The sequence below is a fragment of the Cornus florida genome, unplaced genomic scaffold (genome assembly GCF_030987335.1).
Source record: "Cornus florida cultivar Cherokee Brave unplaced genomic scaffold, ASM3098733v1 CherokeeBrave_3.0.0_Hap2_Chr05, whole genome shotgun sequence".
Classification (NCBI taxonomy): Eukaryota; Viridiplantae; Streptophyta; class Magnoliopsida; order Cornales; family Cornaceae; genus Cornus; species Cornus florida.
In genome coordinates, this window is record NW_026775575.1 from 82,920,131 (window position 1) to 82,935,035 (window position 14,905).

Here is a 14,905-nt window from a genome sequence, read left to right on the forward strand (position 1 = left end):
ATTTTGCAAGTGTGTTACTGTATTATTGTGATAGACAAAACCAACCTAGTTAAGAACGGCTTCCACTTTAATAAATGTCAGGCGGTCACAATATTTCAGTATTTCTATACGCTAGCTTTATTATTTTGAAAATGATTTTTTATTTTTTAAATTGAGTTTTCAAAATAATCATAAAAAATTGTCAATCAAATAATTTTTTATACTTATTTAAAAATAAAATATTATTTTATTTTGTGAGAAAAACATTTTTCTGCCCTTTTGTAATATATATATTTATACACAATAAAGACTGTCTAGTAAATTATGACTCTCTAGGTGGTCAATTAGAACGGGACCGAGTATAATTTTACATATGTATCATTCCCCACCACATTCTATACCTCTCTCTCCTCGACGGAAAAGCACCGTCCTTTTTCTTCTCTCCAAAACTCCCAAACAAAAAAAATGCAGTAACTGCCCTCATCGATCGTGTTACAGGTCTTCTGCTCCTGTACGGACACTGCGTCATCGCGTACATTCAGTTCATCGTCAGCTAGGATTCCTAGTTTCAGCGTTGAATCACATCACACAGTCTTTCACATTCAAAGTAACCACTGGCAAGGTTAATCTTCGTTTTGAATCATCATCTACAAATCTCTGATCTGATCAAGTATACTCACAATAATATCAAATCTCATTCAATTAATTCATTACTTTTTCATTACACGTGTGATTATTTGTACTTCCATTTTCAATTGATCACTGTATCTCTTGTTTCTAACCGAGTGCCTATTTGTGCCAAATTTCCAAGATTATACTTTTATTTATTTATTTTTGATAATTCAAGATTATACTTTCTTGTTCTCATTGTTGTGGTGGTGTATTGATGTTATTTTTTATGCTGCAAATTGACTCTCAGATAGTTTATGGCGTCCTCCAGCAAGATGCAATGCACTGTGGAAGACGAAAATGAGGAAGAGGAGGTTTTTTTTTTGACACCCATATTCATAAGTTATTTGAATTTTTTTGCTTAGACGAGTTGACTCCGTATTAATGATTTATCACTAATTTATGGAGCTCCTATATTGGCTCTTTGTATATTTATAATTAAAAAATTCAGGATATTGTAAGTTGGTGTATGTTAGGAGGTTTAAAATATTAAAATGTTATCTTTTGGGTTTAGTGAGAAAGTAGTATAAGTATATGACATTGTATCACTGCCAAAGACTTTGAAGTGCAGTGATTAAGTGCTAGCAATGGCATCTAAAAGGGAGGAATGTGATTTGATTTTTACGGCACAAAAAGAGAAACAATCCGTAGCGAAGAAATAGTTCAACTCATCTGTTGGGTGAAATTGTGGGGAAATAGGATAACTTGCTAGAAAGCACCTTGCAAGCCTGCATAAATGCTTTGCCTTTTTTTTTTTTCCAAGTTAGAAAAAATTGAACTGTCAACTGTCTAAATAGCGGCTTTGAGTTGTCTTTTCTCTCATCAATATTTTCCTTTTTCAGTTACTTCACTGCATTAGGCGAGTCAATTTAATTTTTATATTAGCAGTGTGTTTACTTTGCAATTTCTTAAAGAAGACAATCAGGTGGTAACTAGGGGAAGAAAATTAGTTTTGGCCATCTTTTCTTTTTGAGAAGTTCAAATAATTTTACACATTGATTTGCTGTTCCTTTTACAGAAAGCATTTTGATTGAAACTAAAGGATGTATTACTTCGATATATTTTCCCTTGTAAAATTATTACTTCACATAATCAAATGTAGATTTTACATTTTGAAGGAAAACATCACATCCCAAATTATTATCAATTTATTGCAGCTAACGACAGTCTGAATCCTTAATTTTTTTTGTATGGTGCAGTTTGAACACTTTGATGATTTCACTCTTGCCTCTTCATGGGAGAGGTATACTGAAATACCCAGTAATAACTTTATATACGAATGATCCATTTCTCCATCACACTAATTTTATATTTTGTAGGTTCATATCTGAAATAGAGGCGGTTTGTCGGCAATGGTTGGCTGATGGTCCAAAGAATTTGTTGGTATGCTTCGTTGGACTACTCGTGTTTAATCTGTTTTCAGTGCTGTCTGAATATTAATACACGAATGAGAACAATTTGATTCTTACAGACATGGATATTGTTTCAGTTTATATTGAATTGACAATGTTGTTTGATTTGGCATTGGCAATTTGTTCAGTCATTGAAATCTGAATAAATTTGTGCATCGAATGGTCTAAAGTTTTTAAGTCATCCTTTGCAATGTATAACATTTCTGGACGTGTATAACATTAATCTGCTAATTTCAGAATGCAATCTTCGCATTAAAATAAATCTGCTAATTTCAGGTTGATGATAATTAATAATTTTGGCATATTGGAATTCTGAATGTGTATAACATTTCAAAGATGAATTGAACAGTAAGGTGGTTGATAATGAATTGCATATCTTGGTCAAATGTGCCACTTCTTATAGAATATTTAAGAACCAAATCTGCAATTTCACGATAGGAACCATTGCATTCTTCTGCTTATAATAGGCATATAGGGGTTGAAACATTTCTTAAACCTCGTATTGAACTAAAATTTAAATATCATAGTTTGTTTTATGGAATCTTCTACAATGATACAACTCCAAGCAGTTGCTTAAATTTTATCTATATTTAGAGTCCTATTATTCTCCATTTTATACAATACATTTCAATCCAATCCCAATTCAGGCTGCCAAGGTTGATATTTCACCTCCTATCAGATGGTGAATTATTGGACTTATGTATTGACTTCTATTTTTTATTTTTTAAATGAGTCATTGACTTCTTTTTCACACACATGCTTTCTTAAATTGTCAGGCCAGGCAAAACATGCTGTACAGATTTTTCAATACCATAATTCCATCACTGCTTTAAACTGCAAGAGATCAAATTTGGATAGATCACATAAATTTTGCTTATATGCTTCATTATCATTAAAATCTTTCATTCTTTTTTATCTTTTTCTTTTGAGTTTCTATTTCTGAATTAGTGATCACTTATATGATTCTTCTTATGCTATAGTTACTTAAAAATGTCAAATTTTATGTGAACTATAACTTTAAAGAATTTACAAGGTATTAGATTCACAGTCATGTTTGACACATTGCTTTGTTACCTGGTAATTGAGTTGGCTTCGCTGTGGACTACCATCTGTGGAGTTTATTTTGTTAACATGCAAGCAGAGACCCACTTCTTTGATTTCCAGTATAAATTTTCTTGTATCATTTTGTTGTAGCAAAAAGGTGCTGTTCATTTGGGTTCTTCAAAGAACTTATATAAGGTCAAATCTGAGTTGAAGTATTTCACGAAAAGCTATTGCATGGAGTACTACTTTGGAACCGCCATTGATGGTACAAAAGGAATTCTGTTATAATTGTCCGCTTTATTATTAGAGACTTTTCTACTTTTTCTATCTTAACTGGTGTTGTGGCTGGCACAGGAAAAATTTTAGACTGGGATTTCACTTTGCACGATCTGCAGTTGTCTTTTGGGGTGAAGGAGTTTCTGGTATTTTTCAGCTCAGTATCTTGCGCTTCAAACATACTATTCTGTACTTTCACCTTCTCACACTTCTTTTGTATGCATCACCAGGTGATTGCACCTCAGAGCGCTAGTGGTGTCATTCTTGATGCGCCGGAGGCTAGCAAGCTATTAAGTGCAGTTGCTATTGCGTTGTCAAATTGTTCAAGGTGGGGCTGTTAGTGAATCATAAAATTATAACCCCTTTGTGATTTTTATATTAATATAAAACAAGCATTTGTCAAATGTTCGTATATTACTATATTGGAACCGTTGTTAATGAACGGTTTCCATGCTTGATATGTTTCTTCTTCATTTTTTTTTTCTTTCTCAAATTTAGTTCTATTTGTTCTCCTTTCAAATGAGAATTAAGTTATCTTAAACTGAAGTGATCTCTGATACACTTGTATGATGCAGTTTATGGCCTGCATTCGTTCCAGTGCATGATCCTTCCCGGAAAGCATATATTGGTATCCAGAATATGGGAACAGTTTTTACCAGAAGATTTGAGGCAGATCGTATTGGCAGCCAGGTTCCATTGAAACTCATGCATTTGGAGGGGTTATACGAGTTATTTGTTTCTAAGTTTGTAAGTTCCTTCCATAGTTTATTCTTACAAAGATATCTTTGGAAATTCTCTAGGCCTATATGTGTTGAGTTTGCAAATTTGGTAGTTTATCGCATTTTTCTTATACTTTTAAGCTTAATCGGATATACCGTGCTGGACTTTTTTTCATGATCCTCCTTTTATTGTAGACTTCTTGTATTAGTTCTTTCTCTTTGCAATTGATTAGCCAGAAAGTTCCAAATGAGCCAACATTCGCAATTTTTTACTTCTATCTCATATCTATTAACTGTATAAATGATGGAATTGACATCTTTGCCCTCAAGAGGCATGATCTATTTTTTCATTAGCCTGAAATTTCTCTCTGATCTTTCTCATCCCTGTTGACTTATTCTCTTCACTGTTTTTTTTTTTCATTTGAACATATAGGCATGCCTCTGTACCAAGCATAATCTTTTATGCTTAAGTTTGTGTAGGAATATCTGTGTAAAATTACACCATTTTTTGCTTTTGGGTTGTCTTTCAGAAATTGCATGGGTATGCTTTTCCAGCATTTTGGTTACCTTAATTTCTCATCCTTACTAGTGAAGGTTTACGCTTTTAATTTATATTTTTTTGAACTTGTGTTGAAGGCCTTTTCCACATTGGACTTCTCAATGGATTTTTTCAAAGTCCATTTTGCGATGAAGCTAACCTACAGAACTCTTCCCTATGACGATGACGATGATGGTGATGGTGAAATACAAGGAGCTGATGTTGAAGTTTCTGAATCTAGTGGAATTCCTGGAGGTGACACCCACCACAAAACACAATGGGATGATGACTGTCCTTGGAGTGAATGGTATTCTGCTGAGGACCCTGTGAAAGGTGAACTTGTTTTGAGAATATTCTCATGGTACTCATGGTACTTCCATTGTTAAATAGGGCATTTGTTAGTTTCCAGGGTTTGGTTATGTCTTGCGTTACAACTGAGATTTTTCCTGTAAAAGAACAAGCATATTTTGACCTAACATCTGCATGCTAGGTGTGCATTTACTAATTATGCCCTTGTTTCTTTTGTTTTGTTAACCTGGTTATTTTAGAGTTTGTGAATTGGACTTGCATTTTTAAAGGTTTTATCTTGCTTCAAGGTTCTAATGGTGGAAGATAATTTACTCCTCGTATTCGTTGAATTAAATGCATGCAGGATTTGAGTTGATTGCCATATGGTCAGAGAAGACAGTTGAAAACTCTTTGGAAATGGCTGAATTGGAGAACGCGTCACCTCATGAAGCTGATAAGTGGTTCATATTTTTGAACTCATCTCCAAATCTGTAAGGATTTCTTTCTTTTTTATACTCATAAATTTTATGATTCAAATGGTATGCATAATTGTCGATATGCTTTTAAGGTGCTTCCATTTTTTGTTTTCTATTGATTTGAATGAACAAGTACACATGGAAGGCCCAAATAGTGAAACAGAAACAAATAGTGAAACTTTCTGATGGAAAAACACAATGGGTGAACCACCTTTGACACATGTTAAAAGGTACCTCCACTAGACTTGCCTCCTTGCCAAATAACTAAGTTACCTTGCTCATGAAATAAATTACCAAGGCTTACCATGAAATTTTAAGGTACGTGAGATAATGAGAGAATTGGTTGGTTGGGCATGAACAGGACAGGCATCATCTTTCTCCATCTCTTTCTCTTCCCATTTTCCTCAAATACTGACGTAAGCAGAAGCTATGCTTGTTGACAAGGAACGATAAATTACTTTGAATCCACAAAGCAAGTGATAAGTTCAAAGAAAATCTGATATTGTATTGAATAATTGAATGAATAAAATTAATTATGCTCTTTGCATCACACATGTTTATAATAAAAGAAAACCCAACGCTAGAAGAAAACTAAAAGCATAAAGAAACCTAATAGCATAAGGAAAATAATTTCTCAAAGAAATTAAATAAAACTAAACTTCCTATAAAAAATATAAAAATAAAATAAATAAGAAATCTAAATAATAAAAATTACTAAGTATGAGAAAACTGTCCTACATCAGTCCCCTCCACTTAAAAAAAAAAAACTTGTCCTCGAGTTTCACTACGGATCATATATGAGTATGACCAAATTACTAAGTTATTTGCTTCCTTGCCAAATAACTAAGTTACCTTGCTCATGAAATAAATTACGGGCTTACCATGAAATTTAAAGGTACGTGAGATAATGAGAGAATTGGTTGGTTGGGCATGAATTGGACAGGCATCATCTTTCTCCATCTCTTTCTCTTCCCATTCTCCTCAAATACTGACGTAAGCGGAAGCTATGTTTGTTCACAAGGAACGATAAACTACTTTGAATCCACAAAGCAAGTGATAAGTTCAGAGAAAATCTGATATTGTATTGAATAATTGAATGAATAAAATTAATTATGCTCTTTGCATCACACATATTTATAATAAAAGAAAACCTAACACTAGAAGAAAACTAAAAACATAAAGAAACCTAATAGCAAAAGGAAAATAATTTCTCAAAGAAATTAAATAAAACTAAACCTCCTATAAAAAATATAAAAATAAAATAAATAAGAAATCTAAATAATAAAAATTACTAAGTATGAGAAAACTGTCCTACATCAGTCCCCTCCACTTAAAAAAAAAAAACTCATCCTCGAGTTTCACTACGGATCATATATGAGTATGAACAAAATTCGATATCATTGATGAATTGACCTTAGTGCTTCATAAACTTACTTTTTAGTGGTCCAATCCCGAACAAACACCGATAGATTTCCATTCTCTCTTGGCAATTCAAAAGGAAAGAAACTCTGTGAGTGATAACTCTCAATCTCACCGATCTCACGAGGAAAGAGAGAAATTAACTCTTTCAAGTCTAATTGATTAGACTTCAAATTCAGCAAAATCGTCTTAGAATGGGAATGATTGTGAGGCAGAATTACTTGTGTTGGGTAATTGGCACGTTTACTGTAAAGCCCAGGCTTGTGAAAACTATGACCACTTGAAGAGTTTTCAAAAAGTTGGAATTGAATTACTTTGGATGGATACTGAAATTCAAGTAGGACAGAACCTATTAGGCAATTGGTGGGTTGGTCAAGGCTGGTCATGTTTTCCAAGCCAATATACCTTTCATGATCATCTTTCTGTTCTCTAACCTTATGCATACCATTAGCTGAAATAGTGTCCAATTGTGTAATTTATTCATGTGTAATTACCACCACTGGTCTGCTCTTCAAGTCGGCTATGACATGATTAACCGCCACATCAATTCCACGTTGCAAATCCACCATGTCTACACCAGCAGCTACTGACACCAACTTGCTTTACAGGATTAGCACAAACATGTGTAGCTTTTCCTTTTTCAGGTTGTTCAAAAGCAGCAACTTCATTCTTTTTATTAATTTCTTTCTCTTCAAGGTAATTTTTTTTCAGATTCCGATTCTTGGACACAAATTTTTTCTTGTGTAAACTTGTCCATTGGAGGAGGAGTTCGAGGCTTCGAAGGCAACGATAAATCAGTATAGGCCTTGGTACACCTCGGCCTATACGATTGAAATTGGATCTCCTCGTACTCCTCACAGTAAGGTGAAAGAAACTTGGCTTTCAAAAAACGTTTCATCTTCAACCAAGTTCGTACCAGTGCCTTCCTTTGTCGTGCACGAGTAACCCGCAATTGATCCCACTAAACAGAAGTTCTTCCCTTCAATTTGTATGCGACGAGTGCCACCTTCTTATCCTCTGGAATCCCCATGTAATCAAAGAACCTTTCAAAATCTTCCAACCAGTCTGGAAAATCTTCAACATGAAAGAGACCATCAAAACTAGGAGGAAAATTCCTAGAATCATAATCCCCATCATCACGATATTTTCGTGCGTCTTTGTGACCCCCAAACATCTTTTCCACACAGGCTAACTGATATGACGAACACGATCTACGTCGTCATTGCGCAACCTGTTGTTATTGCGGTTCTGCTCCAAACCCAACTTAAGCCTAGCAAGCGTTGCTTGAATATCTTACAGTGTTTGCAGGGTTTCACGTTGACAGTCTTGAAATTTGGCCCTAAAAAGAGCTACTCCCTGTCAATCTTCGTCGCCAGCGAGGTTGCCACGGAAACGATCAATTGCCATCAAACTAGGACAAGACCGGCTCTGATACCAATTGACGTAAGCGGAAGCTATGTTTGTTCACAAGGAACGATAAACTACTTTGAATCCACAAAGTAACAACTTTGAATCTGCAAAGCAAGTGATAAGTTCAGAGAAAATCTAATATTATATTGAATAATTGAATGAATAAAATTAATTCTGCCCTTTGCATCACACATATTTATAATAAAAGGAAACCTAACACTAGAAGAAAACTAAAAACATAAAGAAACCTAATAACAAAAGGAAAATAATTCCTCAAAGGAATTAAATAAAACTAAACTTCCTATAAAAAATATAAAAATAAAATAAATAAGAAATCTAAATAATAAAAATTACTGTGCTGGAGAGAGATGGGTTAGAGCTTCATTTTACTGAAGAAGAAGTTCTTAAGGCCTTATCCAGTTGTAATGGGGATAAAGCCCCCGGGCCAGATGGGTTCACTATGCGCTTTTTGATGGAAAGTTGGGCGGTTGTGAGATATGAAGTGATGAGTACCTTTCAGGAGTTTCATTCTACTGGTGTTTTTGAAAAATCGCTCAATGCATCATTTATTGCCCTTATCCTAAGAAGGGAAACGCTTTAGATATTAAGGACTTTCGTCTTATTAGCTTAGTGGGTTGTATTTACAAACTCATAGCTAAGGTGCTTGCTCATAGAATGAGAGAAGTTATGGATGGGATTATTTCAGATTCCCAGAATGCCTTTGTAGGAGGACGGCAAATTCTTGATTCAGTTCTTATTGCTCCTGGAGTTCTATGCAAACTTGATTTTGAGAAAGCTTATGATCATGTTAACTGGAATTTTTTTCTCTACTTGCTTAAAAGAATGGGGTTTGGAAGTAGATGGAGGACATTGATTGAGACATGTCTTTTGTCTGTCAAGTTCTCAATTCTTGTGAATGGTTCTGCAGTTGGTTTTTTCGGGTGCTCTCGGGGTATAAGACAAGGTGACCCATTGTCATCTTTTCGTTTTCTTATTGTTATGGAGGGCAATCTTATTCCGGGTGGGAAGAGATATTGACAATCAGGTGGAGATTTCACGTCTATTATTTGCAGATGACACTCTGGTTTTCTGTGATGCAGATGTGTCCCAACTTAGATATTTGAGATGCATTCTGGCTTGCTTTCAGGCAGTTTCCGGGTTAAAGGTGAATGTGGCCAAGAGTGTGCTTGTCCCGGTCGGGAATGTACAGGACATCTCTTCTTTAGCTGCAGTTCTTAGGTGCAAGGTGAGCTCCTTTCCTATCCCTTATTTGGGATTGCCCCTAGGGGTTTCTTCCAGGTTAGTGGGGAGTTGGGATTCTGTGCTTGATAGGTATGCAAAGAGGTTGACAGGTTGGAAGAAGCAATATTTATCTAAGGGGGATAAAGTAACTCTTATCAAGAGCACTTTATCAAGCCTTCCCACTTATTTTCTTTCTTTGTTCCAAATTCCATGCTCCGTTGCTGATAGAATTGAATAAATTCAAAGGAATTTCCTTTGGGGAGGAAGGGGAGATGAGTTCAAGTATCATCTTGTTAGATGGGAGCAAGTATGCAAGCCTATAAAATTGGGGGGTCTCGGTATTAGACGATTGATTTCTTTTAATCAAGCTTTTCTGGGCAAGTGGTTGTGGAGATACGGGAAGGAAAGACATCGTCCTTGGCGCAGATTAGTATCTTGCAGGTATGGGGAAGATGTTGGCGGATGGACTACACGCCCGGTTTCTATTGCGGGAGGAGTTGGGGCTTGGAAATCCATTCGGAAAGGATGGGATGCCTTTTCCTCTCACATCAGATTCAAAGTTCGTGATGGTAGTTGCGTTCGTTTTTGGGATGATCTTTGGCGTGGGAACCAGTCTTTATGTCGTACATTTCCCAGATTATATAGTATTGCAGTTGATAAACATGCCATAGTAGCTAACTGTTATCAGCTTGATAATAGTGGGATTACATGGAATGTTCATTTTCGGCGTTCATTTCAGGATTGGGAGTTGGAAGAGGTGTGCATTTTCTTGGATCAATTGTATCGGCAAGAAGGAATTGGCAGGGGTTATGGCAATTTGATTTGGATTCCCTCCTCTCACGAGCGTTTTGCAATAAGGTCTTTGTTTTTATGTCTGTCTAATTTTGCATCCTATGATTTTCCATGGATGACTATTTGGTGTTCTATGGTTCCTACTAGGGTGGCATTCTTTGTATGGACTACTGTTTGGGGTAAGATTCTGATGATCGATAATATGAGGAAAAGGGGAAATTTTCTTGTTAATTGGTGTTGTTTATGTAAGCAGGATGGGGAGTCAGTCGATCATCTCCTAATGCATTGCTCTGTAGTGCACGATTGCTGGAATCTCATTCTTGGCCTATTTGGCATGTGTTGGGTAATGCCATGCTCTACTAAGGAGCTGATTCATGCTTGGAGAGGTTGTCGTGTGAGTAGGAGTGTTCGTGCTTATTGGAGATCTGTACCACATTGTATTTGGTGGTGCATCTGGAATGAGTGAAATAGTAGAATGTACCACATTGTATTTCTTTTTTGGATTCTTTGGGGCCTTAGACCCCGGTTTCTTCTATGTCTATGGGACGCGTTCCCCTATTGAACGCCTTTTTTAATTTATTATTACTTATCAAAAAAAAAAATTACTAAGTATGAGAAAACTGTCCTACATCAAGTACGTTAGGAAGTAAACAGGCTGGTTCTTGTTAGTCTTTCTCAATTTTATTGTTTTCATGGTGCCGTGAATTATTTGGCCATGAGGTTTTTTCATGCACGTTAAATACTAGTCATACTGAATGGTTTGCTGCCATCATTTATAATGAGGTTCATCCAACCCTGTTACCACTTTTTTGCTTTCCTCGTAACCACTATGTATGTTTATAATGCGTCTCCCTCATGCTATTGATGCTGGTGTTAGCATGAGTACCAGTTGCCGTCACATGCCATGATATTGCGACTGTTGCTTCTTGACTAAATGATCTTATTTTCCTTACCTAATTTTGGTTGTGAACTGTTTGTTTGAAGTTTCTCCAATCTATTTTCAACCTTGACTCGGATTATAAAGATGACATGGTAAATAGAAATGTTTGAAAGAGTGGAGTAACTTATAAGCTTGGATAGGTACTGCCCCTAAGGGACATGTACTTCTTCTAGCGTACATGATGTTTTGAAAATTTTTCTGCTACCCAGTCCTAAATTTCAAGCATCTCTAGATGGTGGTCAAGATATCTGAGAGGCCACTCATTAATGCTATTCCTTTCCCAACCAAAAATCCCATACTTGCCAGATTTAGCCAGGGAATGATTTTTTTTTGTTGGTTCAATCCCCTAGAATTTTTGAAGTAACAAGAAATCATTTTAAGATTATTGTTTTTGGGACCAAGGTACAATAAAGAGGATGGTGTCATTTGCAAATGAGGGTGAGAGATATCAATCCTATTTTTTCCTACAAAGAATTCTTTTATAAGATTAAGCTCTTGAGCCTAACAACAACTATGCTAAAAATGTTAGTTTTTAAGGTAAAAACAATGGGAGGACGAAAGGTAACATTAATCAATGCACCTGGATACATTAAAGCAAGCAATCTAAATTTGTTGCAATTGTTAGAATTACATCATTGACTGTGGAGATTAAACCGTGAAATGGAGCTGGGACCTTTCCTTTTGGAGCATGGACCTGGAACTTCTTGTCTACTTTGTCACAAGCCTTTTGAAAAATTAACTTAATCATTAGCCTTCTGAAATAGTAACTTGATCACCCTGTTACTGAGGGACCTCTTTTCAGAAATTATGCTGCCAGAGGGCTTTACCATGACTAACTGATAAAAATCCTAGAGTAGGAAGTTCCTTCTATAATTTATTTTTCGTTTTAATACAATTTTGGCGCTATAGCCATTGCAAACTGATTTCGTCTCTTTAACATAACCCTTTTGTTAGGTTTGTAAACAAGGAAATTAAACACTGGGATCAAACTTTGATGAGGCCTCAAGTAGTTGGGATACTTGCTTAAATAGAAGCTAAAATTCAAAGGTTGACAAAGACATAGCTCGTTCCTGTCCATCAAAATGATTTTAACTTGAAGTGTAAAAGATTTAAGAATCTGCAATCGAGTTTTCCTCTTAAAGCCCTTAGCTACTTTCTCCAAGGATTGAAGAGTTATGAGCTCCATCCACTAATTTCATTAGATACTTTATTGGGGCCAAAAGTGGAAAGTCAGTGTTAGATTGATGATCAATGAATTCTGATTTCAATGAAGTTTAAGTTAATCTGTCTTTAGGAGTTGAGCTTTTGCAATGACAATCAACTAACTACACCTCCCGCTAGTAATGTGTTGAGTTTTTAAACTCCTGGTACTTTCTTTTATGTTATTTTATCATCAATTTGAAGCACACGGAGAATGACAGTTATGGAATAATCTTTATGGTCCGTTTAGTCAGAAGGAAGAGTGTGAGGAAGGAAAGGAAGGGTGGAAAAAGGGTAAGGTTGCATAGGCTTTTTGTAGCACTATTGTAAAGCATAAAACAGAAGTGAAGAGAGAAATGAAATACGAAGAACACAAGGATATTTCGTGGTTCAGCCACTAGTGCCTACATCCATGGCACAAAGAGCCCAAAGGGCTACATCACTTTATAATATATTCTCTCTTGATCTTTGAATACAATGATCACCTCTATTTATAGGTGAAAGAATAGAGGTGATAAATATGGAAAATACATTAATGGAAGATTCCTAAAATCAATACCATAAATCACTCCAGTCAATATTCTATCATAGGCTGAAATCTCTCCTATGATATTCTCATATCAAATATTTTGTCAATGAGTAATTTAAGGATTCCTATAATAATATATTCCAAATATAACATCTTCTAACACTCCCCCTCAAGCTGAAGGGTCAGCTTGCATATCAAATCATGAAACAGATCATTTTCCAATGATTTGGAAAAAGACAATAAAACTGCTAGAGACACGGTGAATGCGAAGAACAATGCTACCGAACACACTGGCAGCCCAAATAAGTCCACATAGCACCAAACACATGGTGAGGTGATGAACAATGCTACCGAACACACTGGCAGCCCAAACAAGTCAATAAAAATTGCCGGAGACACGACAAAGGCGAAAACATTACTGCTGAACAAACCGGCAGCCCAAACAAGGCATAAATAGCACTGAGAAACCCTTAGCAACATTTCAGATGCTAAGGGAATACCCCAAAATAGGGGTCCGAACCTAGGAAGAAAATTAGGCTTTGATACCATGTTGTAAAGCATAAAACAGAAGTGAAGAGAGAAATGAAACACGAAGAACACAAGGATATTATGTGGTTCAGCCACTAGGGCCTACATCCATTGCACAAAGAGCCCAAAGGGCTACATCACTTTATAATATATTTTCTCTTGATCTTTGTATACAATGATCACCTCTATTTATAGGTGAAAGAATAGAGGTGATAAATATGGAAAAAACATTAATGGAAGATTCCTAAAATCAATACCATAAATCACTCCAATCAATATTCTATCATAGGCTAAAATCTCTCCTATGATATTCTCATATCAAATATTTTGTCAATGAAGAGATTTTTCCTAGGGAACACCATATTATTTCCTCTTAAAAGGGGTTTCCACTCCTCTTTGACATATTTGTCCTTCTAAATAACCTTTATCATAATTTGGAAGGAGATAATGCTAAAATCATATAATCTTTTACTTCTTTTCTCTACCTTCTTTTCTTTAGGGTACCTTCCTACTACCTTCTTTTCTTTAGGGTGCCTTCCTACCCGCCTTTCAATTTTCCATTCCTCGTACCAAGTGAAACACTAATTACCAATTAAGTTGGACGTTAAGCAACCAAAATCTAATATATGAAATTACTCAAATATGCCTAATATGAAAGAATTTGGTTTTCATATAAAAGGAGTTGGAACCATGTTGCTTTAGCCGAAACCTAGAATAGTAGTCTTTTGTCATCTCTCAGCGTGGTGGAAGTGGGACCTTATGTTACCTGGACTCGGGTACCTGTGTCGGGTACGGGTATGTATTTATGTGTCGGATGTGTCAAATCCCCAAACAGAAGAACACATAGACATTGCTAAATATATATATTATTTAATATTTTTATTTAATTTCTTAGAGTAAAATAATGTCTTTATGTAACATAGTGTCTAGTATAAGCATTTCATCATTTTGAAGCAATAATATAATAAAATTGAATTATTTGATATGTTTTTTAGGTGTATGTCTATCCATAAGTGTCAAACACACATCCCATATGCATGTCCGAGTATTGTGTGTCCAACATGGGTACTTCACCTACTTTTGAAGAGTCCATTTAATATAGGTGGGACCATTGGTTTACTTGTAGGACTCCATGAGTTTGTCCCGTTTACCTCCTTTGACTGCTCTCTCTCTCTCTCGTCTTCTTCTATGGCTTATATATTAAATCATTTTGAAAATAAATTAACTAAATGCTTTACATTTTAAACTATGTAATTCTAGTTAAAAGGAAAATGTCAAATTTATTCTAAAATCTTGGCTACAAACAAACCTGAGATTTATAAAATTTAATCTAAATGTTTGTCTACTAGTTGAAGACTATCGTGTGAGACTCTTATGACATTCTGGAGCTATTTGACTTGCCAAAAGCTAGCAGGGAGGAAGAGAAGGAAGTAATAGCATTTAC

General features: G+C 35.5%; 1 protein-coding gene across 4 annotated transcripts in view; it reads left to right on the plus strand.

Moving 5' to 3' along the window:
- The first annotated feature begins 351 nt into the window (after window positions 1-351).
- The window catches only part of LOC132307219 (uncharacterized), a 30,135-nt gene continuing 15,581 nt past the window's right edge, over window positions 352-14,905 (plus strand). For 3 of the 4 annotated variants that reach the window (XM_059804918.1, XM_059804921.1, XM_059804920.1), the window contains exons 1-10: window positions 352-601; window positions 899-962; window positions 1,848-1,891; window positions 1,968-2,031; window positions 3,255-3,369; window positions 3,459-3,526; window positions 3,611-3,708; window positions 3,956-4,127; window positions 4,736-4,970; window positions 5,290-5,416. In XM_059804918.1, the coding sequence (XP_059660901.1) occupies window positions 906-962; window positions 1,848-1,891; window positions 1,968-2,031; window positions 3,255-3,369; window positions 3,459-3,526; window positions 3,611-3,708; window positions 3,956-4,127; window positions 4,736-4,970; window positions 5,290-5,416 (980 nt within the window). In that variant the 5' untranslated portion in view covers window positions 352-601; window positions 899-905. Of the gene's footprint in view, window positions 602-630; window positions 650-898; window positions 963-1,847; window positions 1,892-1,967; window positions 2,032-3,254; window positions 3,370-3,458; window positions 3,527-3,610; window positions 3,709-3,955; window positions 4,128-4,735; window positions 4,971-5,289; window positions 5,417-14,905 lie in introns of those variants that run through there. The other variant, XM_059804919.1, reaches the window with a different exon arrangement.